Source organism: Elgaria multicarinata, chromosome 10, assembly GCF_023053635.1.
Source record: "Elgaria multicarinata webbii isolate HBS135686 ecotype San Diego chromosome 10, rElgMul1.1.pri, whole genome shotgun sequence".
In the NCBI taxonomy this organism is placed as follows: Eukaryota; Metazoa; Chordata; class Lepidosauria; order Squamata; family Anguidae; genus Elgaria; species Elgaria multicarinata.
In genome coordinates, this window is record NC_086180.1 from 77,918,136 (window position 1) to 77,944,223 (window position 26,088).

Below are 26,088 nucleotides of genomic sequence, written 5' to 3' on the forward strand. Positions count from 1 at the left end.
GACCAAGTGCTTGAACACATGGTGGCTTCTGAACTCCAGTGTTGGAAGATGCTGATTTAGATCTCCTCTGATCTGCTTTTAGGCTTGGCTTTTGGGTGAAACAGCCTTGGTCACCCTGGTAGTTGAAGTATGCTGAGGAATGGGCAGTAGGGATGCAACCCTATAGGTTTTCCTAGTGCTATCGGTGGGTTTTTATACTATTGACCATGGTATCTTTCAGGATCATTTCTCTGGGGGGTTTATGGTGCTTGCAGTCCTTCCTGGAGGTGTAGTCTCAGAACGTGGTGCTGGAGGACCTCCGTCCCACCCTATGACCATTGCCCTATACAGTGGTGTGAAAACATTTGTGAACCCCTTAGGAGTGTCATATATTTCCAGCCTAAAATGTTATTTAATCTTAATCTAATCCTATAATGCTAGATAAAGAACAATAGATAACCTGATTAAACAAATCATGCACAAACATGCTTTCCCAACATTTATTTATGCAGAACATTCAATATGTGTGAGAATATTTAGATTCAGAACCTGGTGGCACCCGCTTGAGCAGCAATGACATCAAGTAAGCATTTCGTGTAACTGTTGATCAGTCCTCACATCACATTACGAGTTTTGGCCCATTTCTCCTTACAAAAATGCTTCACCTCAGTGACATTTGAAGACTTCCTTGCATGAACAGCTCATTTCAGGTCCTGCCATAACATTTCAATGGCGTTTAGGTCCCTACTTTGACTAGGCCATTCTAAAACACAGAATGTATCTTCTGAAGTCATTCTTTTGTTGATCTGTTTGTATGTTTCGCAGTATTGTCTTGTTGCATGACTCAACTTGACAGCCTTTTAGAATTTAAAAAAGCAATAAAGGCTGATCTATTCCAGCAGGCCTATCCAGTGAAATTTTAGAATGTTTTTAGGATGTTTTAAGGATGTTTTAATCATGTATGCTATGTTTTAAATCAGTTTTTTTAATGTGTTTTATATTCACTGTTGTTCCCTGCCTCGATCCAAGTGGAGAGGTGGGTAAGAAATATATTATTATTATTATTATTATTATTACTATTATTATTATTATTATTATTACTACTACTACTACTACTACTACTACTACTACTACTACTACTACTATTGAAGGTACTGTGGTTAGGAAAGCCAGTTAGGATGGAGGTGTAAAACTTCCCCTAAAGGACCAAGCATGTCATTTACAGATTATCCTGGACTCCGCAGCAACTGAAGAAGCTCAGTTGGTAGGTGTGGGCTGGAGTACTTTTTACCAGCTCAGGCTGGTTTGTTAACTGCAGCCCTTATCTTGTGAGGATAGGTCTTGCTTCTGTTATTCATGTGCTTGTTATTACCTGGTGCTCTATGTGGGGCTGCCTTTACAGGCAGTTCAGAAATGCAGCTGCCCGAGTACTGGTAGGGGACAGGTGGTTGGTATGTGACCACTGGCACTGGTTATCAAGCCCAACTTAAAGTGCTGGTTTAAATGTTTAAAGCCTTAAATGGTTTGGGATCAAGTTACTTGAAGGACCACATTCACCTGTATCAGCCTAACTGCACCTTAAGATCATCAACTGAGGCCCTATTCATGTGCCTGCCAATGAGAACTAGGTTGGTGGGCATGAGTGAGAGGGCATTTTTGATAGTGGCCCCACATCTGTGTAAGACACTGCCATTTGGAATCTGTCAGGCACCATTGTTAAAGGACTTGAGAAAAGCTGTAGGGACTCGTTTGTTTTCTACTGTTTTAGAAGATGGGTTTTTATTGGGCTGCAGTTGGGTTAAGCCGTGCTTATTTTGTGGTTTTTAGTATCTTTCTGGACTGGATGGTTTTGGATTTTATTTACTTACTAATATTTTTAGTTGATTGTTATTTGTATTTTATTTTGGAAGGGTTTTTACCTTTAAAAATGTACCATATGAACATTTTAAATTAAATTAAAATTCATCTCCTAAAGTTAATTGATTCACCTTGCTGCATGGAACGCCAAACCTATCTGCATGGCTGCTCAGGAACTCACAGCTATTATCTTAAAGGAAGTGACCAGTTAAGAACTAATGGTTTAATTATAAGAGCTTACATTAATGCAATCTGGGATTTGGATGGATCTTGCTCTGAGCCAGCTCTTTTGACTGTATGCCATTGAATTATGAAAGTACAAAATTGGCTTCAGGGATTCCTACAGGAAGTGAATCACTTTGGCTTTTGTGACACTTCTTTCCCACTTGCATTCCAAAATGTTACACATATTAGAAGGCAACAAAAAGAAGAGGAAAACTACACACAAGTGCGAATTCTTGGAACTGACTCAGTCCTGTTTCAACTCTATACTTTCCCATCCAGGTTACACATCTGGTCAAGACCTCTGAGATACTGAAGAACTTGGTGCTCTACAACCAACCCCAAATGAGCCTCTTCAAAGGAATTGTTTTCCTTCTTTATATGATGAAATAATGAGTGTGTCCCCTATTGAAAATCTGACCGTGATTCCTGATCCATTGAGTGATGTGTGTACTAGAGTAGGACAAAAGTAAGGTACTAAATAAGATTATCTGCCCTGATATTTGCAATTAGTTATATTCCTAGGGTGAGTAATTAAGTAAATAAGAAGCAGCCAAGTCTCTCATGTACTATTTTCAGCAATCCTAAAAATCATTGGATTTCCAGCTAAAGGCAATTGATTTTTTGGTTGTTCTTATCTGGAACAGAACTGATTTCTAGAAAAATAACTTTTATTATCTTCATTTTAAGACTTCTGGTAAGATGGTGACGTGAGCAGCAGTCTTCTACCTCAGCTCTCTTGTTTGTTTTAATTCTTTTATCCTTGGCAAGCCTCTCAATCTGTTGGGTATTTTATTATTATCTCATTACAACTGAACTTTGGAGGACAGCAGAGCAAATTTCCCCACCCTTCTTGAGGTTCTTATCAGCTCTGGATGCCACACTTGCTTTAGCTGTGTGGGAGTCAAGGGTGGGAGTGTCATAGGTTACGACTTATGAAATTTTAATGTGCTCTTTATGTAAAGAATTTCATAGTGGGAGTCCAACCGGCGAGTGACCACCAGCAAACTATGGGGACTTGGGATGGACAGGCGCCTGTTGACTTTAATCAAGAATTTGTACACAGGTACAAGTGAGGGTAGGCAGAGAAGGCCAACTGTCAGGGGAAACTGACTCAACCAAAGGTGTTAGACAAGGCTATTTGATAGCTCCCTTGCTGTTTAATATCTATGTGAATGACATCATTGAACAACTAGTAGCTATTGGTTCACAGAAACTGAATATATTGCTGTATGCTGACAAATAGTCATGAGGAGACTTTAAAAATTGTTTGGGGAAATATGCCGTAAGGAACAGTTGAATGTGAATTATGCAAAGACCAAAGTTCTGGTATTTGGTAAGCGTGTAATTCGACATAAATGGTTCTTAGACGATCAACTCCTGGAACCGTCCAGTAGATTCGACTATCTGGGGATCTGTTTTGCGCATAACGGTTCATGGAATAGCCACTGGCAAGCTAGTAAACTAAAAGCCCAATGTTCAACACACTCAGTGTTGAAATTTGCCAGAGTGAAGAGCGGGAGCCTTCTTCTGCCAGCTCTAAGAGCTTTTGCTGCCAAGGGTATTCCTCAGATGATTTATGGGGCAGAAATTTGGGGTATTCTAGAGCCAACTCAGTTGGAGTCAGTACAGAATACCTTTATACACATCTTACTGGGACTGCCACCAGGAACACCTGCAGTCTATCTGTGAGCAGAAGTGGGTGTATTGCCAATTTTATATTTTATTTCGAGGGCCATTTTTTTATTATTTAAAAAAACTGAAATATTCTGTAAATGAATTGGTTAAACTGTGTATAGCAGAGCAGGCACACTTACCATCTCAAAACACTTGGATAGCTAAAAGTTATTCTTTACTACAGAAATATGGGCTCAATCCAGATGCCTTCTTGCATCTGGAATTTATTTTTGCAGACATAAAATCAAAGTGCATCTCTGAGAGCTATTTGCAAAAAAAGATATGGAGGCTATCTGTCTATCCAGGTTTTCTAATACTTACCCTTTTTTAAAATGGCACCACAGGATAGAGAAATACTTGTCTGAACTTAATCCAACTGTTCGCAGGGCATTCACTGCCCTGCCCTGCCAATGAAATCCAACTTCTTGGAATGCAGATTCGAGAAAATCCCCAGAGTTCAGCGCCTATGCATCTGCGGCAGCCAATGGGTAGAGCACACCATACACTATATGTATGAAACACCTAGGAAAAAATATTTAAAGAAGCTCGTAAGGGTGATTCCTACCCTCAGTGACATGGATAAGGTCAAGTATCTACTGTCCAGTACAGACAAGTTTGTAATGTTTAACACAGCCAAATTTGCTGTTAAGGACACTCAGCTTAGACAAACTCATGTGGCCTGCCTTGAGATGTAAGCTTTTAGTTGTAAGTGCATGTATGTTTTAACATTTTATAATATTTTATCTTTTTGTATATGACATGCTTTTATATTCTGTGTATAACTTTTGTGTACTTGATTGTATTCGGATATCTTCAATAAATTGATTGATTGATCTTCATTTTTTAAAAAAAATCACAATTTAAGGGATAGTTTTAACTACATATTGACATTTAATATTTGTCTTGTTTTATTAACAAGTATAATACATATAGCATACTATATATAACATATGAGGACTGTACAGTACAAATTTATATTCACAGTTTGACATGACAAAATGTCATTACTGAATTCCCATTGGACTACCAAAAGTAGAAACAGTGAAGGCATATTAAAACATTCACATCTTTAGTGAGAAAGATTATCAAAATGTTTCAGTATTTGCAAATGATAGGAATGCATGCTAGAAACCTTTAATTACCCAATTATTATTAGCTTATAAAATATATTACATTTTATTAAAAATTCTGCATAGTTTTATACAAGTATTAAAGTAAATGTAATAGCCCTGCTACATTTGCAGGTAAAGTTTTAGGAGATGCTAAGCAGGAAGATTATTTTGACCGTATAACATTTAAAATATATAAATAGCAAAAAGTGCTAATATCTGTAAAACATAATGGGGATTATTATAGCCCTTTTCAGATAATAAGTGTAAAGTAAGTTTTGCGATTGTGTTTAAAAGGAAAGGATTTGCATTCATCTCTATACCTTGCAAAGCTCGAGGGCGAAATAGAAACACTTTTTTTGCAATTGTAAGGGTTGGTTTGGTTTTCTCTCTTTCTCGTGTGTGTTTTGACAGAACTATAGTGCATACTTAAAACCACATTACAGAAATACCATCTTCACTCTAAATGATCTAACTTGAAAAGCACAGTCCATCATAATGCTGTTTAATGTGATTTTTTAGGGAGCTTTCTTCACTTGCTAACTCTGCCCTCACCTTCCAGTTAGCCCAAGCCTCCTGTCTTGCAATTACATTTCCTCTCCTCAATGGCAAAACATTCCAATCGTGAAGATCAAGTAGTAGCAGAAACTTCAATGTGGCAGATATATCATCCTGAAAGCCACACTAAGGTGGGGATGGAGGCACTGACGCAGCACCAGCGGTGCAACGGGGGTTGTTTGTCTAAGTTTATATTCAAAGGCATATGCTAGAATCCAGGCTCAATTTCAGGAAGAGCTTTCACCTGCTAAGCTGTCTGCTACACTTCATCAACAGGTCTGTCTTTGGCCTTGAGAACTGTAGCATTGAAGTGCCAGCAGAGCCTCACTTCATTGTTGGGAAATGCTGCTACCTACTGTCAGGAGCCATCACCAAGAACTCCTTCTATGGAACCCAGGGGGAGACTGAACTTTTTAATGTGGTCACAGGGTATGAATTATTATCTACACTTTGACAGATCTATACCAGTGTAAGGGTTTTAGGACTGCAGCTGACATTCTTAGTATCATGTAAATATAGCATTGGATCCAAAGGATGCCTCCCTGCTTTGGACAAAGATCCCTTTCATCAGAAGGGAACCCTTGGATTCAACCCATATTCTGTTGCTAAGATTCAAATTACATCACTAGTTCCATTTGCCCAAAGTGGCTTTGGACTTGGGTTTTCTAAACAGCAGCTCTTTCCCTTCCCCAATTACATTTTAAAAAAATTGAAACTGAAGGGGGTTACAAAAGCAGCCTGGGCTGTCATGGAAGTTATTCATTATTTAAATTAGCGCTAGCGAAGTGATAATCCATGGGGAGAATTAAAAAAACAAACTCATCACACCTGTAGCAGTCTTTGGCCATGCTAAAGTAGCTCTCTAAATTCCAGCCTCAGTTCTTCTAATGTAATTACTTAACACAATGTTGCTCTCTTAAAACACACCACCATATTTATGAAGACACATGGACTATATCAGTATAGAAACTTGTAACAGCATTTGCCTTAAGTTAGTTACCCTGGTCAATTAGAATTAATATTGGTGTGGCATTAATAAGCCATCTGAAAGGGGGTGTTTAAATATCATGTGATAGTTTTACCCTTTCCCTCTTACTTTGCTCAGATTAACAAACAATAACAAACAGAAGTAGACAGAGACATTGTGGAGCATTACTAACAATTTAGAATTTGGGGGCCAAGTTTTCTCCTGATATTTTATGGCATAAATACAAATGGTATTATACTGTTAAGCCATTTAACCACAGATGTACACTGAGAAAAAAATTAAACAACCTTCAGAAAATATTTGTACGAAAGATAAAAGTGTAGCAGCACCACAAATAAATGTATCTTCACTCATGTATCCAGAGAGCTCATAAAGTGGTAGCTCTCAGTGTTGTGGATTTACAATCAAAGGCACCGTGAGCCAAGTGCAACTAAACATCTGGAATGTAGTAAAATCCAGAGCGGATACTTAGAACTGGTAAATTATGTTCATTGGGGCCTCATCCTATCTCATGCATGCTGGCAATTTGTATCTCAGTCACTAGATTTTAATGTTTCAAGAAAAAAATCTTGCTTATTTTTAGAGGAATTAAAGTATAGTTGTGGTTTAAGTAATGGTATGATTCTTTTCACTCTCCTGTTCCCAGTCCTGAGTTGCTAACACTTAGAAAGCTCATGATGTTTTTTCATTCCGTTATTTTCCAGGTTAGGAACAGAGACATTTAAGTGTATAAACACAACATAAAATAATGTATTTTCCAGATTCACTTAGCAGGTTTTGAAACAGCTTTTTGCTCCATTTACATTACTATGAAATGAGTTGCAGATGCTACAATACAATTATTTCTGATTTAAACTGGTAATAGACAAACCATGCCACAATTTTGATGGAATTGTTCTTAGGACTTCCAGGTTTGGTCTTGAAAATTTCTTCCCCCCCCCCTTAAGGTTTGATTGTGAAACAGTCACATATATACAGAAAAACAAAGACAGACTATGCTGGTCCATGAGTAAGAGGTCCAAAATCCTCTATTGGGCAATACCTTTATTAGGACTAACCAAAACACTACAAAAGATTGTGCAACGAAGATTGCAGAGACTTTTGAGGCAGTTTGGTTAGTCCTAATAGAGGTATTGCCCAATAGAGGATTTTGGATTCCCATAACTCTGCCCCAGATTTTGGATTGTAAACATTCAGGTTACTGATTACATTGAACTAGGCAGCATGCTCCTTTAAACCATACCAGTTTAATTTCTAGAGCTTTAAAGTAGCAACCCATAATCAGCTGAATTCTACATATCCCTGTAACGTGTTCTGTCATTGCACTGTGCAACATAAAGATTTAAGAGTCTCAATAGTCTACTCCACTGTGCCTTACATTTATGTCAGTTAAGTGACAAGGCTTCCATAGCAGTCTTTGGACGTCTTCTGTGAATATTTTCCTTTCAGTATTAAAGTTAGAGCTTTCTTGGAGGGAAAGTAATTTCAATCAATTTCACGCTACCTGGGATTTATGCAACACATTGAATTTTTTAAAAATGGCATAAGGCCTAGACCAGGCATGAGCAGTGTTTGGCAGCAAAAACAATGGGTATGATCCAGTCAAAGTGAAGGAGTTCTGTTTTACCTTGATTTCAGTGGGAGAGAGCTGAGCAGAACCTGGGCTATAAAATGACTTTCTTCAAAATATGGAAAAGAAGAGACAGGACTACAAAAAGTGCTAGAAAATAGTTTATAAGCATGAACTATTGAAGACCAATACAGTCTGTGGAACAGTATAACAAGCACTACTTTTCAGTCTTGAGTAAGCCAACTTGCCCCTGAAGGGTTATTTACCTGAAATGTATTTGATTATAGTAGTTGATTTCAATAAAGTATTTCCTAGCACATTCTGAGGTCTTTCCCTCTCTTGTTCATTCCCGTTATTGCTGCTGGCCTCCATTCTTTTCCCCTTCCTTTTTAAGTGTAGAGCTGGAAAAGGTGCAGAAAAGGGCAACCAAAATGTTCAAAGGGCTGGAGCAACTTCCCTATGAGTAAAGGTTTGGGGCTTTTTAGCTTAAAAAAAAAAATTGGAAGAGAAAGAGACATGATAGTGGTGTATAAAATTATGCATCTCATAGAGAAAATGGATAGGGAGAAGTTTTTCTTTCTCATAATGCTAGAACCAGGAACATCCAAAGAAGGCGAGTGGTGGGAGATTCAGGACAGAAAAAAGGAAGTACTTCTTCACACAACATTAAACTGGAATTCGTTATCACAAGAGTAGTAACGGACATCAATTTGGAAGGAAATTAAGACAAATTCATGAAGGCTAAGGCCATCAATGACTCCTAATCATGCTGGCTACATATTATCTCGAATATCAGAGGCCTTACGCCTCTCAATACGAATTCCTGGATAATATGAGTGGGAGGTTGCTATTGCACTCATGACCTGCTTGTACACTTCATAGGTATCTGGTTTGCCACTATAGATGGGAACAGAATGCTGAACTGGAGAGGCCTTTCACCTGATTCAGATCAGCTCTTCTTATGTTCTTAATATGAAAGTTGGATATCCCATAATACTAAGAAGAGCCTGCACACTACAAAGGAGGGCATGCTAGTGGACAGTGTAAGATCGAAAGTCTTCTTTCCTTAAACCATTCTACAAAAAATAGCATCTCTATAGGATACTAAGCAAATGCCAAAGTTTTTTTTAAAAGTACATCTTTGTAAGTGTATTTAATCACTGATACTGTGAATGTAGGCTGTGTGTTACAAAATAGTTAAGGAACTTCATGAAGCTCTCCTGCAGAACTTGGCTGGTAAGGCCAACAAAATCCATAATGAAAGAGAAATTGAAGTGTATCTTCTCCATTTGACAAATTTTGAGCTGTATTTTCTTCTTTGAATATCTTGTATTCTGAACGTAGTCGTGTGTTTGATGGAATTAACTTTTAACAGTGAGCTGATGGGGAGTTCATTTTACTAAAATGATTGTCGTTTCTGAATTATGCCAGGCAAAGGATAGAGGCCTTCTACACAACTGGAAATACAGAGGAGTGATGAGAGAAGAATATACCTACCACACCTCCTCAGTGAGGTAGATTATTGCATGTATCATTGAATGCCACATCATAGGAGTACCATGTGTGTTCCATTCATACAGTTGCACATAAAACACAGATAATGGCATCACATGAATATGTTTGCTTAATGAATCTACTGAGGAATTACCTCCAGGCAAACACAAGCTAACATTCTACACAATAACACACAAAAGAGAGGCAATGTCGATCAGTATGTACAACGTTATGAATTGACAATATTTCTGATAACAGCCACTCATCAGTCAAGAATTTTTCATTCACTCCCAGGTTGATGGTTTTTTTTTTTAACATCCAAAAAGTGTCTTGTGGAACATGCTTCTATAACCAACCACATTGGAAAGGATCCATTCATTGCATTGCTGAGCATAAAAAGGAGACATGCATCCTTTACAGGACACACAGAGTCTCTGGCAAGGACTAGCAGGCTGGATTTCCAACAACAGTAACTATATGATCAACATATACTGGCTGATTAAATGGCAAAACTTAACCAGCTTGATTTTAGTCTCACAGAAATTTAATCTACTTGCTGGTGGATAGGGTTTGCTTAGCATCCCCTGGAAAAAAAATGTTCACATTCTTTAGGTCTGACCCGTGGCAAGGGCAAAGAAGGGTCAAGCAAACATCTTTTACTGACCATAGAGAAGGTTTCGAGGCTATAAATCCAGAGATTCAGGCCAGCTGAATCTAAATTAAAATGCACAGGTTAAAAATAAAAAGAAAGGAAATATGAAGAGCATTGAATGAAGAAAGATTCAGACTAGCATATGGCGTTTCCTATGAAGGGCAAGATGGTCAGAGCGAGAGAAGCTACGATCACAGTCTGGGCACTGGAATGGTTTGACTCCGGTATGTTTCCGGAAATGCCGCGTTAGTTCATCAGATCGAGCAAATTTCCATGTGCAACCTTCCCAAGTGCATTTGTAAGGCTTTTCACCTGAGAACAAAAAAAAAAAAAGACAATTATTTTATTAAGAGTGCATGCAACACTGCTTTTTTAAATTATATATAATGTACGTATACAAAACACAGTCCACTCTTGTCAACAGTGTCTTCACTTACAACCTATAGGATATTTTTACACATAGAAGACATATGCTATGTTGAGAATTCAATAAAAACGCTCCTCTAGATTTAAAGCATGCTTTAGAAACTTTTGATATTTGCTTGCTGCTAATTTGTCCACCACTCCTGTCTTCTATCTCTAATCCAGAAAATCATACAAACTTTGGTTCTGGTCTTGTGTAAAGGTAATCTTATGAGTTGGTATAGGCTATTAGACACAGATCTCACTGAAATGTTACTTAAATCTTTCTATGTCCAAACATAGCACTCCTTTACATGCACCTGTAGCCCTGTGGGAGCCACGTCCCCTATAGAGCAATCCCACCACTTGGGTGGTGCTGGTTGTATGCATCTTTCCCACCCAACTGGCATCCTTCCAACTAGTAGGTGGCAATCTAGTAAGGAAGACCCATACCCTTCCAACAGTTGAATGCATGCAACTCCCATGCAGGTTTGTATGCATGAGTGTATGCACATAGAATCATAGAATAGTAGAGTTGGGAGGGGCCTATAAGGCCATCAAGTCCAGCCCCCTGCTCAATGCAGGAATCCACCCTAAAGCATACCTGACAGATGGTAAATGCAGAGGTGGGCATAGTGAATTTTTAATCTAAATGAAGTCTTTACAGTGTAGAACCTTTAGAATTTCCCTATTTTTCAAAGTGTCCTTTTATTTATTTAAAACATTTTAAACTTGTTTTTCAGGGCGCACTGCCTTAATGAGAGAATTTGAGATCTTTAGATTCAATGCAGTATATCTGGACAAATTTAAAGATGACATAGTGCAAATTCCATTGGCTCACCATTCAATACGCAAGCAAAATAAGCCAACCACCATTAACAGAAGCAAAAGTGTGCATAGAAGAAAATAAGTTGGCTACAATCCTACACATACCTACTAGGGAGTATGCATTGAACATAGTGACACTTACTTCCAAATAAACATGGATAGGATTGCAGTGTAAAGAAACAAAAATATAAGCAAGTGTTCTACTTTACTTTACTTGGTACTGTAACTTGGCACAAATACTGACTTAATTTGAACTACTCTTGTGGCTAAAGGAAATACAACCACTGGGCACATCAGTTGTTATTTGCCATACCAATTTCCCACCACCATTGGTACCAGTGATGTTGTCATGGTATATAGCCACATAAGCTGGGTAGCTACATGATACATTGCCAATAAGATATAAAGTGTTACAACGGTGCAACAGGTGTTTTGCTTTTTGCAGCAACACTGTTTAGTTAAAAGGTAGACTGGATCACAATTAGGTTGCTTTGTGATTTTCTTCATGGATTCACATTATATGGTTGAATAGCCGAATGAAATTATATATACTCCTCAAGTCTACTATATTCCTATGGATCAATTTAAGATTTTCCAACCTAATTCTGTTACATTTCATACCTGTATGTGTTCTCCTGTGAGCTTTTAGATGGGAGCTTTTAGTGTAAACCTTGTTGCAGCCTTCGTAATCACATCGGTGTATTCTTCGTTTCCTTTGTGTGTCAGGAGATTCCACAGGTAAAGGCCTCTTTCCAGGCTGAACTATAACTGAAGGGTGATTCCTGCAAAAAGTTAAGTCACATGTCAAAAATAAAATCTTCTGAGCTAAATCTTCCTTTATGGCACACCACAGAGCTCCTTTATTTGCTACCCTCCATCTTTTGGCAGCTTGAGCAACATTACATACATGTGGAAAAATTCAAGCAAGCTTAGCAAATTTCATGGACTTCAGCGGTAATATTTTGGCTCTCTTCCCTGTTGGGGTTTTATTCATTCTGTGGAATGAAGAAACCAAAGAAAATATTCTTCATAGCATGCTACGTTTTTTCATTTATGTTTCAAAACTGAACTCCCTGTTTCCCAGAGAAACAAGTTTAGATTTTCTAAACAGTCACTTGTGGTTCCATTGAACTTCTGTCGCTTTTGTTTAAATATTTTTCTTTAATTTTTTAAAACGAATGTGTTAACAGCCTTTTAAAATTATTAAATCCATCACTTCTTTTGCCTTACAAAACTGAGATCAAGAGGCTTTATTGTTCATCCACTCCTTTAGAGACCAATTAAGAACTTCCTGTTTTGGGCTGGCAAAAGTTTATGGCCTCCCTTCACCACTGATGTCAGTTCCTAAAACTGGAGTTTAGAATGCATGTGCGTTCATCACATCCGCAGGATGTCTGGAATTATCTCTCTGGCTTCCATAAATAAAGTTTTCTTGCCTGCATCCTGAAAGGTATTATGTAGCTGAGATGAACAAATTAGTAAGCATAAAGATCACACAGATCACAGTCCTAAACACAAACTATGGATTGGTTTTTAACATTAAAACAGGACACTGAGAACAGTGTCACAGACAGGACACAGACTATAGAATGCCAAGCCCATTCATATGCAGGAACTGGCACCAAACATCATAATTGACTTTTACAACGTTTTGTAGGTTATGTGAACTTCAGTGTCTGATGTGGACATCCTTAGATTTACTGGGTACGTTCAAAAGACATGGCAGTTAAAGGTATGTTTAGAATACATGTGTGCAAATTTATCTGTTTTCAATTTAGAAATAAATAGATTTTGAGTCTGACTTTCACAAGTGCTTAGAACAGAAAGCTTTCAACCAAATGAGTGGCAGCTGAAATCTGGAAACTCTCAGATCCTTGGAAAACTGGAGAAAGCTGAGTCAGCTGTAAATGGCAACAGCCATAAGAGTTCCAAACCTCCCTGCCCATTTCTCTTGCAATCACATTTCTTAGGTTCTATATACATGGATCAAATATCACTCAAGGTCAATACTACAAATGGGACACTTTTCTCTCCATTGGTTATGTTTCCAGAAGAATAAATGATGGTAATTATAACTTCTCTTAACGATAGTAAGGCTACAGTTACCGTTATACTACTTTTATTATTTATTTATTATTTATTAGTTATATTTCTATGCCGCCCAATAGCAGGAGCTCTCTGGGCGGTTCACATAAATTAAAAACATTCAAAGTATAAAACAACAGTATAAAACCATAATATAAAATACAATATAAAAGCTCAACCAGATAAAAACAGCATCAATGTAAAATTACAAATTTAAAACACCAAGTTAAAATTTATTTATAGACTGTTAAAATGCTGGGAGAATAAAAAGGTCTTCACCTGGCGTCTAAAAGCACTTATACTGACAGAACTTAAAATTAATGGAACCCATATTAAAAAAAATTGTATATTTACTTGCAAAAAATCATCTTGGTTTACAAGAAACATTGGCAATCTGTATATAATTGATCAGGGTAGATCCACACATTATACAAAATATAGGCCAGGTGATTAAGGATGTACTGCCCATAATTCTATTAAATGCAATCCATTGTAGTTTGGTCTAGTTTACACAGCTATTTATGAATACAAGTATTCTTTTAACACATGGAAGGATTTCTGAAATATGTAACATTATCTTCCATAAAATCATTTTGTTGTGGTTTGTTTAACCACTCTCATGCTCCCACACTCAAAGCTTAGGCTGTGATGGTTGCCTGTGTAAAACCATGTTTCCTGTAAAACAAGAACACTGAAATATTTCAATCTGTGCTACATATGATTGGATTTCAATAGCCCATTTATGTTTGCTTAGAACTTTTCAGAGGGAAGCAAATTCAAGTGCAGAGCCTACTAAACCACAGGATGACAGCTTTCAATCTTAGGGTAACCTTAAATCCAGGCATTAACAGTGGTGTAGCTTTGTATCCATAACTGTTTAGGGAAATGGCAGACATTTAACCCCCTCCTTCTAATTAGTAAGCAAAACGTGCCACCCCTGTTTTCTGCATCTAGAACTTATGTCCTTTTTCAAAAAAGGAAACAAAATAAAGGACTAAAGGAACTGTCTGTGCAATTTCTGCAAAATGACAAAAACGTAAAGCAGAGGACAGTGAACGGCTGCATGCACAGTGAGGAAAGGAACTGTGGAGATGAGCTATCAACACATCTGAGCTTCCACGGGTGACTACTATATATTGAGCCCAATCAGAAATAAGTGTTTTTGGTAATTAATAACAGAAATAATAATATGAGAAATAATATGAAAATTGGGCTAAGCATGTGAGCAATATAGATTAATCTCAGCATGTGAGCAGTACAGGTTTAACCTTAAAAGAGAACCAAATGCAACCTAGGGCAAACCTCTACCAAAAGGGAGAACTACCTATCAAAACAAGTAGCTTCGGGTTAAAAAGGAAAACCAAGCCACATACTACAGGAGAAGGGGAAAAGGGTTCCAGGATCTGTAGACAAATAGTAAAAAAATTCCTTCTTGACTTTCAAAATAGCAAGCAGTCATGAACAAAATGTTCCCGGTTAATTTAAAAAGACCCCAATGAAATAAAATCATTGAACACAACTCAACCCAGATCTCCCAAAGGAAGCTGCTGTATCTGAATGCTTTTGGGGTATTTTATTGCATGAGTGCAATACCACAGGAGGGAAGAGAATTGTCCTAGGTTTAGTTGGTTGAGTATATTCCCTCGATATCAATAACATGTGTCATCTTCTTTCAGGTTCCAAGGGATACTTTAAAAGTCTCTAAGTGTGCAACTGTATGCATGTTTAAACAGAAAAAAGTCCTACAACTTCCAGCATGCTGCAGTCATCATAGCTGCCTGGGACATGCCATGAATTGTAGGCCTTTTTCTGTCTAAACAAGCATAGGATTGTGCCCCAAAGATATCTCCTGACAAATGTATCATATCTACATTGACAATTGGCCTGGCTGTATTTCTTCATAAATTCAACTAAATAATGCTACTCGGAACGTTTTGTATCTAGTTTTCAATGAGGAACCACAATTAATTCTTGTGTTGTAGTGAGATATATTAGGATTCCACTTAGATACTTACTCTTGAAACATTGCTTGAGGGGGTGACAATGAGGTCATCAGTGGAGGGGACATTTGTTCAGGATAGTAGTCATTTCTAGGTGATTCCATGCCTGGTTCTACCTTAATAGACTTTTTTAGTGCTTGCTTCTCATAAGATTCGATAACAGATACTGTAAACGAAAAACAAACGGAGTAAGCACATATTAAACGAAAACATTTTCGAACACATTTCAATCATTTTCAAAATTCAGAATCTGCAAGTAGAATTATATTTTTTCATTTGTGTAAATCTATACTACTGTACTAATATGCTATGCTACCGAGAGCTACATAAACAGCCATTCACATTGCTTTCTTCTGGAAACTAAAAACCTTCACCTGGCAATAGGGAAGTTTTATAAGTTTGAAGGAGGTGGTTTTCTGCTCCTGCCTGCCCCCAGGTTATTGATATGCCGTGCATAACTAGTATACATATTCATATATTTTACAGGCAAGTACGTTCTATAGACTTATTTGACATTTATTACATTTCTTTAAACTGCCATTCCTCCAAGGGCTTAGGGCAGCATACATATTTCTCCTTTCCTCGTCTCTTTTTATCACAACAACAGTGTGAGGCAGAAAGAAAGGGATTAGCCTAAAGTTCTTCAGTGAGCATCAACCTGCTTTGTCCCAGTATAAGTTGAACACTCTACCCACTGTATTCCCTTGTTAAAAGGATAAAAAGGTACCAAATTTGCCCTGATAAATTTAGGATAGGTTTACGTGGAAAAATATTGGGTCCCTCTCAATTTATCTTTAAATGGTAAGATATGGGAGGTGAAAACAAAAACAAGCTTTTACCTGGCATGCTACTTGGGTTCTCCAACTCTTCTGAAAGAACCGTGGACACCATAATAGGCTGCTGAAGGTGAGGGGCATACATAAAAGGGACAGGTTGTACTACAACTGGCTGTATAACTGGAAGTATCCCTGGGCTTCGAAGTCCATGGCGCGAAAGAGCTGCCATTACTGGAGGAATAGTTAATGGCATAGTGAAAGGCTGTATTCCTGGTGGAGTCAGTTTCTTCATTGGAGGACTGGTAGAGGGTAGATTTAATCCAGGTGAGTGTCTCCTATGTATTGTCTGGAATTTCAGAGGAGAAGGTGAACTTCTAGCTGAAGGTTGCTTGTTTACTGTGAGATCAACAGGCTCAACTTGGATTTCATTACACAATCCTTCGGGAATCTGGTAGAATTTATTGGCCATTATATTTGGTGTTGAATAAATGACACTGTATTTGTTGGGCTTCATGTGGTCCATGTAACTGGAGCTGAATGACTACATGAAACAAGAAAGGGAAAGGAGAAAGAGATGAAATGGAAACCAGTAATATAAAACAGGTAAAAAATTAAGTTTTACAAAATATGGATTACTTGTGTGGGATCATGTTAGACTTTTCTCTCATGTTTAATGCCTATGCCCTAATACAGCTTTGATTTTATTACAAGACAGAGTCTTCGGTTATGAAAGTTGAAAGGGTAGGATTTGACCAGTACCTTTTGATGAATATTGCAACTCACAAATGATTGCAACGATTTGGATTAAACAACCTCCAGTTCAAATTCTAATATGAAGCAGTAAAATTTGGGGTTAGGTAACATTAAGACCTACGGCACTGTGCCCAGCCTGATACAGTTTTGCCCTCAGAAAACTTCTCCATCTTTTCTTGGAACAACCAACCCAACAAGCAAGTTGCTGTAGAACAATAATGAAAGACAACAGCCTGGAGAAAAACTGACTGGATGCAACCCTCATACTGCCAATCTCTGGTCTGTTCTATGTAGTAAACAAAATTCCTTCATAATCATCATAAATGGTCTTGATTGCTTAACTTTTTTTAAAGTAATAAATGTTACACTAAACCACAACAGCTCTTTGGAAGCAACGTTTAATTGAAATTAACACTAGGACATTAATACCTTTTGACATCTAAAGAAAGTTGTTTATGTAAACTCTATCAACTCTTTATTCAATAATTTCCAGAACTCAGCATTTCAGTACTTTTTCTTCTTCCAACTCATTTCATTTGTAATCTTGTGCCTGTCAAAGCCTAAAGAACTGTGGGGCAAGGAAATTATAATTATTAAAGGTTCTGAGTGATCAAGTTACCGATTAAGGAGAGATGAATAATTAATAGGACCAAGCAGATTGGCCCAAGCCACTCCGAGAGGTTGTGCAATCCAAGAAGTGCACCCTCAAATTCTCTACAACAGTGGTTCCCAATTGGTGGACCCCAGGGGGGATGCGTAACCCACCCAGGGGGTCCGTGGCACCATTCACATATTCACCATTCATTTCTGGAGTCCACTGATGACGAATTCCTACCAGAAGTAAAATATAACATCACTGAGCACCTGCGTGATTTAGCGACTAGCTTCAGAGATTACTTCCCTGCACCTAATCCTGAAAACTCATGGATAAGGAATCCTTTTGAATGTGGTGATGTACAACTAACAGCTCTATCTGCGGAAGAGCAAGATGCACTTGTTGACGTGACTTGTGATGGTTCATTGAAATATATTTTTAAAGAATATAGACTGGATCAATTCTGGGTGAAGGCTTTTCCTGATTATAAGAAGTTAGGTGAAAAAGCTTTGAAACATCTAGTTCCCTTTTGTTCCACATATATTTGAACAAACATTTTCGACATTTCGTTATATGAAGAACAAGCCTAGAAATCGGCTTGATGTTGATCCAGATTTGAGATTAAAAGTAGGAAACATTGAACCGGATGTGGAAGGGATTGTTTGGGACAAAAAGAGGCATGATTTCTCCCATCACATTTAAGTTTAGTAGCTGCTAGACATGTCATAATTTGTTCAATTGTAAACTAGACATTAGTAAAATTAAATTCGTCTTTATATTCCTAACGAAATCATTGTCATTTTTGCGTGGTAATATCACAAATTGTATGGTCTGTTTTTTAGTATACCTAAAATTGTTTGCTTATTAGGGGCTACCCCTTATTTTCTCCAAAAAATTGCTTCGCATAGGTAACTACCGTAGAGATAACAATTTTTTCAAAAGTAAGGGGTACACGGCTTGGCATTTGAAAAACAAGGGGTCTGCAGTACTTAGCAAATTGGGAACCACTGCTCTACAACATTGCCAGTCATCCTGGGACACACCTCTTGGATTGCAGAGAACACCACCTCTTGGGGTTCTCTGCAGCCCCAAGCAAGTGCTTGGCTTACTTGTTACTTCTGATAATTAAAGCATAGCTGTGCGCATCAAACACAATGTTAAAGTGCTGCAATGAGGACCAAATACCTCACAGAACATGATACATAAGACTTTGCAATGATGCAGTATGAAGTATTCACAGTTAGGCATATGCATTGTGATAGGTCTAATCATATAATCACTTTAACCAAGCTCAGTTCAAGTTTAGTAGGATTCCTAGAATACTGTTTCACCCAGATAAAACACAATGTAATTTCTTATGGCCCAATACCATGAGCTACTGCAAAAGTAAGCAAACACTACTGCATTAAAATAGTTTATAAAAGTAGTGACAACTGTTGGGGCCCAGGACACACTACATGTACAGTTTTCAAACTGTTTTCAAAGCGTCATATCCTGCTTGGTGTAGATCTGGCCAGCGTGATGGTACAAGTGTGGCAAATTAACCCAGGATGAGCACAACTGAATGTCAGTGTTGCAGAAACAAAGTGTCACTATATGAGACATAGATTGTTACATGGCTCGGTACTGAGTAGAGATGGGGTGTGGCCATCATGGGCAGGAAAACACAAACATAATCCAAAAGGTATTTGACTGTCACAAGAGCCAGCAATGTGAATGCAATCCTCCATTTTTAAAAATCTTTCTGCAACAAAAGGATAACAACAAACAAAAGTGGTGGGAGAAAAGGGGAGGGGAATCATATTAACGCAACCCTACATGTCTAATACTGAGTTGTATTTTTAAAAAATGGAACTTAACTTGCAAGGCAATATAGCAAGATAAACTTGCCCTCCTAGCAAAACATAAGATCCAGTTTTAGTTACGGACACATAGCGATAGGATTGAAACATCAAGCAATCAATTTCAGCAGTGAGCACAATACAGGACATTCATGTACCTAACTAGCTTAGAAAACAATAGGGGGGGGAGCCCAAAGTTGAGCTTCATCAGACGAGCGTTTTGTTGCACGCTCGTTGCTGGGCACTCATGGATTTCGCAGGTCCTGCTCACGATGTCATCTGTCTCCCGTGCGCCTCCCACCCCTTCTGGCCTTCCTCGCGCAACACAAAAACCACCCAGAAAGTCTGATATATTTTTAAAAATGGAAGTTGCTGCTATCTCCTGCTGTGTGGAGGAGAAGCAGTGCAATCAGAACAGCCCACTGAACGGGCCACGTGCATGTTGAAAGAGGAAGTATCAAGCAATGAAAGCGGGAGTGGAGAAGTGACGGTAGGGAAGCATGATTCCACCCCCACCCCTGGTCTGATGGAGCTCGTAGTTTCTCCATTAACTGAAGAAATTTCTATTGACAGAACAACAGTTGCACTCACAGATGAGGTCCAGTAAGCACAACCTTCCTTCCATAAACAGAGTGATGATGCTGTATCTCACCCATGATATTTCCCACCAATTTAAAGTTTAAAATTATACTTGAAGAATGCCTTCTACGAAGATCATCGCAGATTTATAAGCAAACAGATTATGAGCAAGCAGAAAAACTATCCTCATTAAAGTATCTTTTACAAAGTTAGACCCTTTCCCCATTTTAATTGGGGCTATGATCCTAAGCATATTTCCTTGAAAACAGTGCAGTTACTTCTAATTAAACACACTTAAGGGTCAGGCTGTATATAGAGCTGTGCAATCTTGGCTCCCACTGGATTTATTTGGCTTAGAAGTTCTACAGATTTCAGTAAAATGTATCTTACATGAAACTATGTTTAGAACCATTGTCTTATATGTTCAAAACAATGTGCAGGACTACAGCCAGATACATTTCTGAGCTGTAACTTAGCACACTATAACATTTTTGTAAAGGTTGCAGGTCAAATGAGATTTGCAGGCTAAGGGCTCCATCACACCAGCGATTTATCGTACACTACCCCACCCCCCGGCTTGGTATGACTTCGTCCATGTCCTGCACTCATTTCGGCTATTATCCTCCATGTTTCATTTCATTTTGGAGTGCAGAAAGTCTGCATTAGTTTTCCTCCCTGCAAAATAAATGCTATCCTCCCTCCTGTGTATTTCTGTGGTTGTGTTCTATCAATCACCCCGTTCTTTGTTGGGTGTGTGTGTGTCTAAGAGCGATCTAGCTAACAAAAGAGGAGGGAAATATGAGTTCTCCACTCAACTGTGAAGTGGGAGGAAGAGAGGTCCCATTTAACTCTATATTCTTACTCCTGAGTAGGCATGACCAGGGGTACATTCTCACTTTAAAAGAAATGTGGATGCCCCCCTCCTTGCCTGCAGCTCCCTCATTTTTAAACATATAGAGATCAAGATTGGCACAGTGATAGCTCTTAAGGAGGGCTTTCAGCATGCCAAGTTTGAATCATATTGGTTTATCCCTTGCTTTTTAATGAATTTTTAAATTTCCCCCTTAAACCCACTTTCCTGGTAGTTCTCAAGAGTGAAGGATCAATCTTCCATTTCTTTGAAGCTGTGCATCTTCAAGTTCATAAACTACAGATCTGTTGGTTCCCTTACTCAAGAGTAAATCCCACTGATTTCAACTGCATTTACATCCAATTCATACTAAAATCCCATGCATGTAAACTACATTTTAGTAAGTCTGTCTCTGTTCAATGGGGTTTACTCAAAGGTAAGCATGCATGGGATTTTAGTATGAATTGGATGTAAATGCAGTTGAAATCAATGGGATTTACACAACCCTGCAATCCTCTCCAAGGCGAGGTGTCCAACTACCACCAACCATTGAACTGTAGGGGGAGGTACAAAGGAGATCTGAGAGTGCATCTCAACAGAACAACAGTGATACGCTCATTGGCAGGAGAGGAGAGGTATAAAGATGAATGAAACGGAAAAGCGCAAAGGTGTAAGTGATCAGGCTTTCACACGCTATGGAAATGAAGGCGGATAATTTGAGGGCAAACGTGTAGGTGTGATGGAGCCCTAAATAAGGAACCTTATTTATTTCAGATGCTAAGACAACTATGGAATCCTTAACTGAACCTCAGTACTGATTTGGAAATGTCTAAATATTAAGGGAGGGGAAAGCACACAGAATTCTTAAATATGCAAGGGATTCAACTTTTTCAGTTTCTCAGACAGCTTGAAAGAAAAGTTTTTCATTGTGTGTAGCTATGCTGGCACAGAATTGGCCTAAGTCAGCTTTTCTTGTGCCAGCGTGAAGAGGCTGCATATTTTGACAGGATTTCTTTCTCATATTTCTACTGAACTGCACATTTTTAGAAGAAAATCACAAACACCATAAAAAGTAAAAAAGGAAAGTGCAAAAAAGAAAAAAAGTCATATGACTGAAAAAATAAAACTAAAGGAAAGAGACATCTGCACATCTCACAACTTAAAATAGCATAAAACTACCGTGGGCATCATCAATAACGTTTTGGCCCCATTGTTTCCACATTTGTTTTCTCTGTACCTATCTGAGCATTGTAACAACTTGCATGATCATCTTTCAAGATACCAGAAAACACTACTGTTGTCTTTTGCTACATCTAAGACAACACCTCTCTAACACAGTCTTAAATTTTCAGTAACAAATTTACTTGTTTTCAAATTAACTGTAGCGCATGGGGGAATGGCAAAAACATTAACTGTTATTCAAAGAAAACATGCAGCTATACTAGGGTGGAGGTACAGACAACCGTTTTTTGTCCAGGAACCAGCTTGCCCCCTCCCCCAATCAAGCCCAGCAGGCCAGATGATGGTAAGCAGGTGGGGATCCTCCATTCACCCTTCTTGTGATGTCATTGACACTGCCTTGTCCACTTTTTTTTCCTGTACAGCGAGATGCACGGAGCTAGCAGTTAGGGTTAGCCATTATACTGTTGGCAAGCTTTATAATTCAACGAGGTCTCTATTTTGCAACTATCTCAGTGAGAGGGGGCAGCTTAAGGTAAAAAACTGTTTAATGATATAATAATAATGCAAGAGTAGTATTAGATATCAAAATGGCTGAGCAACATGGAACATCAGTTCAATTATGGCTATCAGTAGCACTAAATTCTCAGCTGGTAGCAGTGTAGCTTTTCAATTGTAAAAGGGAAGAAATCATCATTTTAAACACAGCAACAGAAGTACTGACCAGCTGAAAGGTCAGTATTTCAAGGGAAGAAATTCAAATTATTACTTCCTGAACCCAGGAACAGCAAATATTTGTCATGAGTCAGTCTCTCGCGCTCCATCTACCTGTGTGTGAAAACAACATAGTACAGAAATACAGATGGTGTGTGCTTGATGGAGGCTCTTAAATATATGATTTTTAGGCATCAGTCATATGCCATGGATTTTTCCAAGCCTATTCTGATCAAAGCTACTTTTCAAAGATGTGTAAATTGGAAAGCAATATAGTCGAATCAAATTAAGAGTTGCTACATTTCCCTCCTTCTCACATCTAGGACAAAACTTAACTCCACCCAGAAATGGAACCAGTGTTAATCCAATCTAACTTGCTCTATATCTTAAAAACATATAGAGCGAGTTATGTTGGATTAACACAGCAGTGATGATGAAAGAGATTTATAATCACTAAGAACTAATGGATTTTGGAGTAGCTATGTAACAAACCTGCATTCATAAGAACTATTCATGTAGGCCCTGTACAATCAAGGTAATCCTTAATTACCTGTGGCAGATTTGTGTTTTTATTTAATATATAATATGTCTATGTTTTAAAACATGCCTTTCAACCACAGATAGGTCTCTAAGGTGGGCACTCTAGGCCATTACTATTTGGGTAGCAAACTGATTTTCTGGCAACTTTTGTGGTATTGAAAAATTGTTTACCCCAATGTAAGAGTACAACATTTACTGTTTGCCATTGCACAGTCGACAGGGTGGAGTTCAAGTGACACTTTAATTAGATGTGCTATATAGCTATCACTCATGTGTGTAGTAACACAGTCCCATAGCTGCCAAGTCCGACAGAGGGATGAGAAAATGCCCTGGGTGTGTTCTCCTATTATGTGAGGGTGGTACATCCTTTAAAGCCATATCCCTACGGTGGAGCTCAGCTTTCACCAACCTGGTGCCCTCCAAATGTGTTTGACTACAATTCCCATAACCCCCAGCCAGCATGTAAACTGCCCAGAGTGCTTTGGCTATGGGGCAGTATATAAATGTAATAAATAAATAAATGGCTGGAGAGCACCAGGTTGGGGGAGGCTGCTGCTATAGCTAAACTAACCCCAAACCTTATTAAGCACTAATGGCACTGTCCATCTCACCCACAGATGCTCATGTGCACATGACGTATACAATGTAGTAATACCCAACTATTAAGAGGGTGAAAATGTTTGACAATTTATCAAACATTGCAGCAAATACTATGTTCTAGATTAGAACTTTACATGCTAAATGGTGGTCTTTTCATCCAACTACCACCACACCCACCCAAAGGCAGAATTTTGTACTGTATATTGTATTAAATTTGCCTACATGGATTAGTCCATTTTGAAAAATACAAATGCATATGAGGTTTTAACAAAAGAAACTGGGGCTTTAATGTATTTGAATTAGATTTGCAATGTTTAGTCAACAGATCAATTAATATCAAATCAAATAAAAAATAATTAACAGGTGTTTTTTTAAAACAACAACAACAACCTTGATGCCTGACTGTCAGGGGCACTTAGAGCATCATTAGCCAGGGGGAAAATCACATTCCCTACTGTCGCTTCTCTGCCCCCGCTCCTGTCCCACAATACTTCCTCTTCCTACCTGGAGAAGAAAGAGGAAGTAAACAAAGACCACGTGGCCCTTTCAGGGGGCATTTTTATCACGTCACTTTTCCAGCACTCGACAGGAGTGTGAGGCACGCGAGAGGTGGACGTTGTCGTCAAAAGGACGCGCAAACATCTGTAAGTGGGCAGTACCGAGCACGTGATAAAACGCTGGTCCGATGATGCCCTTAATGTAAGTACTTGCAAATGCATCGATGGCAGCTGCTGCTTAGAAGAAGTAGTTTTGCTGTCCTCACACAGGAGAGAACACCTCTTCTGAGATGGTACCTACTGTGAAACATGTACATCATCTAAAAACAAAAAAGGATGCATCCCTTTTCAGAAGTATTGTTTTCATCTGAAGCCACAAAGTTACTTCTCTATTCCTCTCTTATCCCTCAAAATGTATTCATATATTGTCTAGTCACAATTAGCCCAACATGCAAGGGGTACACCCTGGTAGTGATGCTATCAGCAATGCTCAGTAATGAAAAGCAGGTTCATTCTGGGGAATGGCAATAGGGTAGAGTATTGCAAAGGAAGTCTCCTCATAGCATTGCTCTTTTCAGTTTTCTTGACCCAACATTTATGAAGCACTAGATTAGATTTGGAAAACAAGCTCATCTCCAACCTTTCATGAAATGCAGCTTACATCAGTCCTGTCCTAAGTGGCACTGAAATTTGGCAACACAATTTAAGAATACTATAGATGGGCAGACGAGGAGCTAGAAAAAACCCACTTGTGCACACGTTCCATTTCTGCAGAACTTACCTCAGAGGCTTTATGTTCTCATGTTATGGTAGAAGTAGGTAGGAACAATTACCGGTTGGTAGATTCTCACTTACTTCTAGCAAATTATCTCTAGTCTTTCTGTAAAAGTAGTCCTGAAGCAACCTCAAGGTAAACAACGCAGTTACCTTTTGGCATAATAGCCAAGTAGTACTTTGAACCACACTGATCATTTAAGGAGACATTGTATTGATTAATCATAGGACAGTTTTTTGTTTTCTTGATCAAAATAATGTGAAGTAAAGGAGGTGCTTGTTTGGTTTAAGTTGACTTTAGAAAAGAATTCAATTAATTTTTATAAAGCCTATTCAGATAAAGCTTATTGATTTCTTGGCAATTTTTTTAAAGTCTCCAAACACTATTTGGATACTTTCTAACAAATATTACAAATATCCATGACAACTTTGTTTCAAAGTAACTCTTACATCTTGTATAACTACAGCTGGCAGAATATCAAGAGCCAAAAACACAGAGATGATCTAATTGTATAAGCTTCTCATTACCAGAAAGCTTCAAATACGATCCTCTGTTCAATTTTTCCTGTTTGCAACTATTTTCCAAGTACACAGAGGCAAACAAAGCAAACAGGCTTACTGCACCAGACTCTCCCTAGAACATCCTAGTGTAAGCTTATTTCCTTGAACTGTGCCAAGGTGCTCGTTCCTATACCTTCAAAGTAGGTCTGGAGGAAATTCTCGAACATCAACATGAAATGAAAATATGGATAATCAGTAAAGCTAATGGCACCAAATATAGAAAAAGAAATATTCAGTCTCAGATGGTATGTGCCAAATTACAGGGCTGCCTTTTTTCTTTTTTTGCTTTACGGCGATTCTCTGCCTTTAACAGCTGCACGGCAGGAAGAATTTACTTTATTTATGTGTTTATTTATTAAATTTCCATGTGGCCAACAGCATAAGAAGAAATCCAAAAGAGATGTTCCT

The 26,088-nt window shown here is 38.3% G+C and overlaps 1 protein-coding gene across 2 annotated transcripts in view; it reads right to left on the minus strand.

Annotated features, from left to right (window-relative positions):
- Positions 1-8,108: 8,108 nt before the first annotated feature.
- KLF3 (KLF transcription factor 3) overlaps positions 8,109-26,088 on the minus strand; it is a 42,620-nt gene continuing 24,640 nt past the window's right edge. For both annotated transcript variants that reach the window (XM_063135873.1, XM_063135872.1), the window contains 4 exons: positions 16,261-16,738; positions 15,437-15,587; positions 11,958-12,118; positions 8,109-10,418 (listed from right to left, as the gene is read on the minus strand). In XM_063135873.1, the coding sequence (XP_062991943.1) occupies positions 10,237-10,418; positions 11,958-12,118; positions 15,437-15,587; positions 16,261-16,738 (972 nt within the window). In that variant the 3' untranslated portion in view covers positions 8,109-10,236. The remainder of the gene's footprint in view (positions 10,419-11,957; positions 12,119-15,436; positions 15,588-16,260; positions 16,739-26,088) is intronic.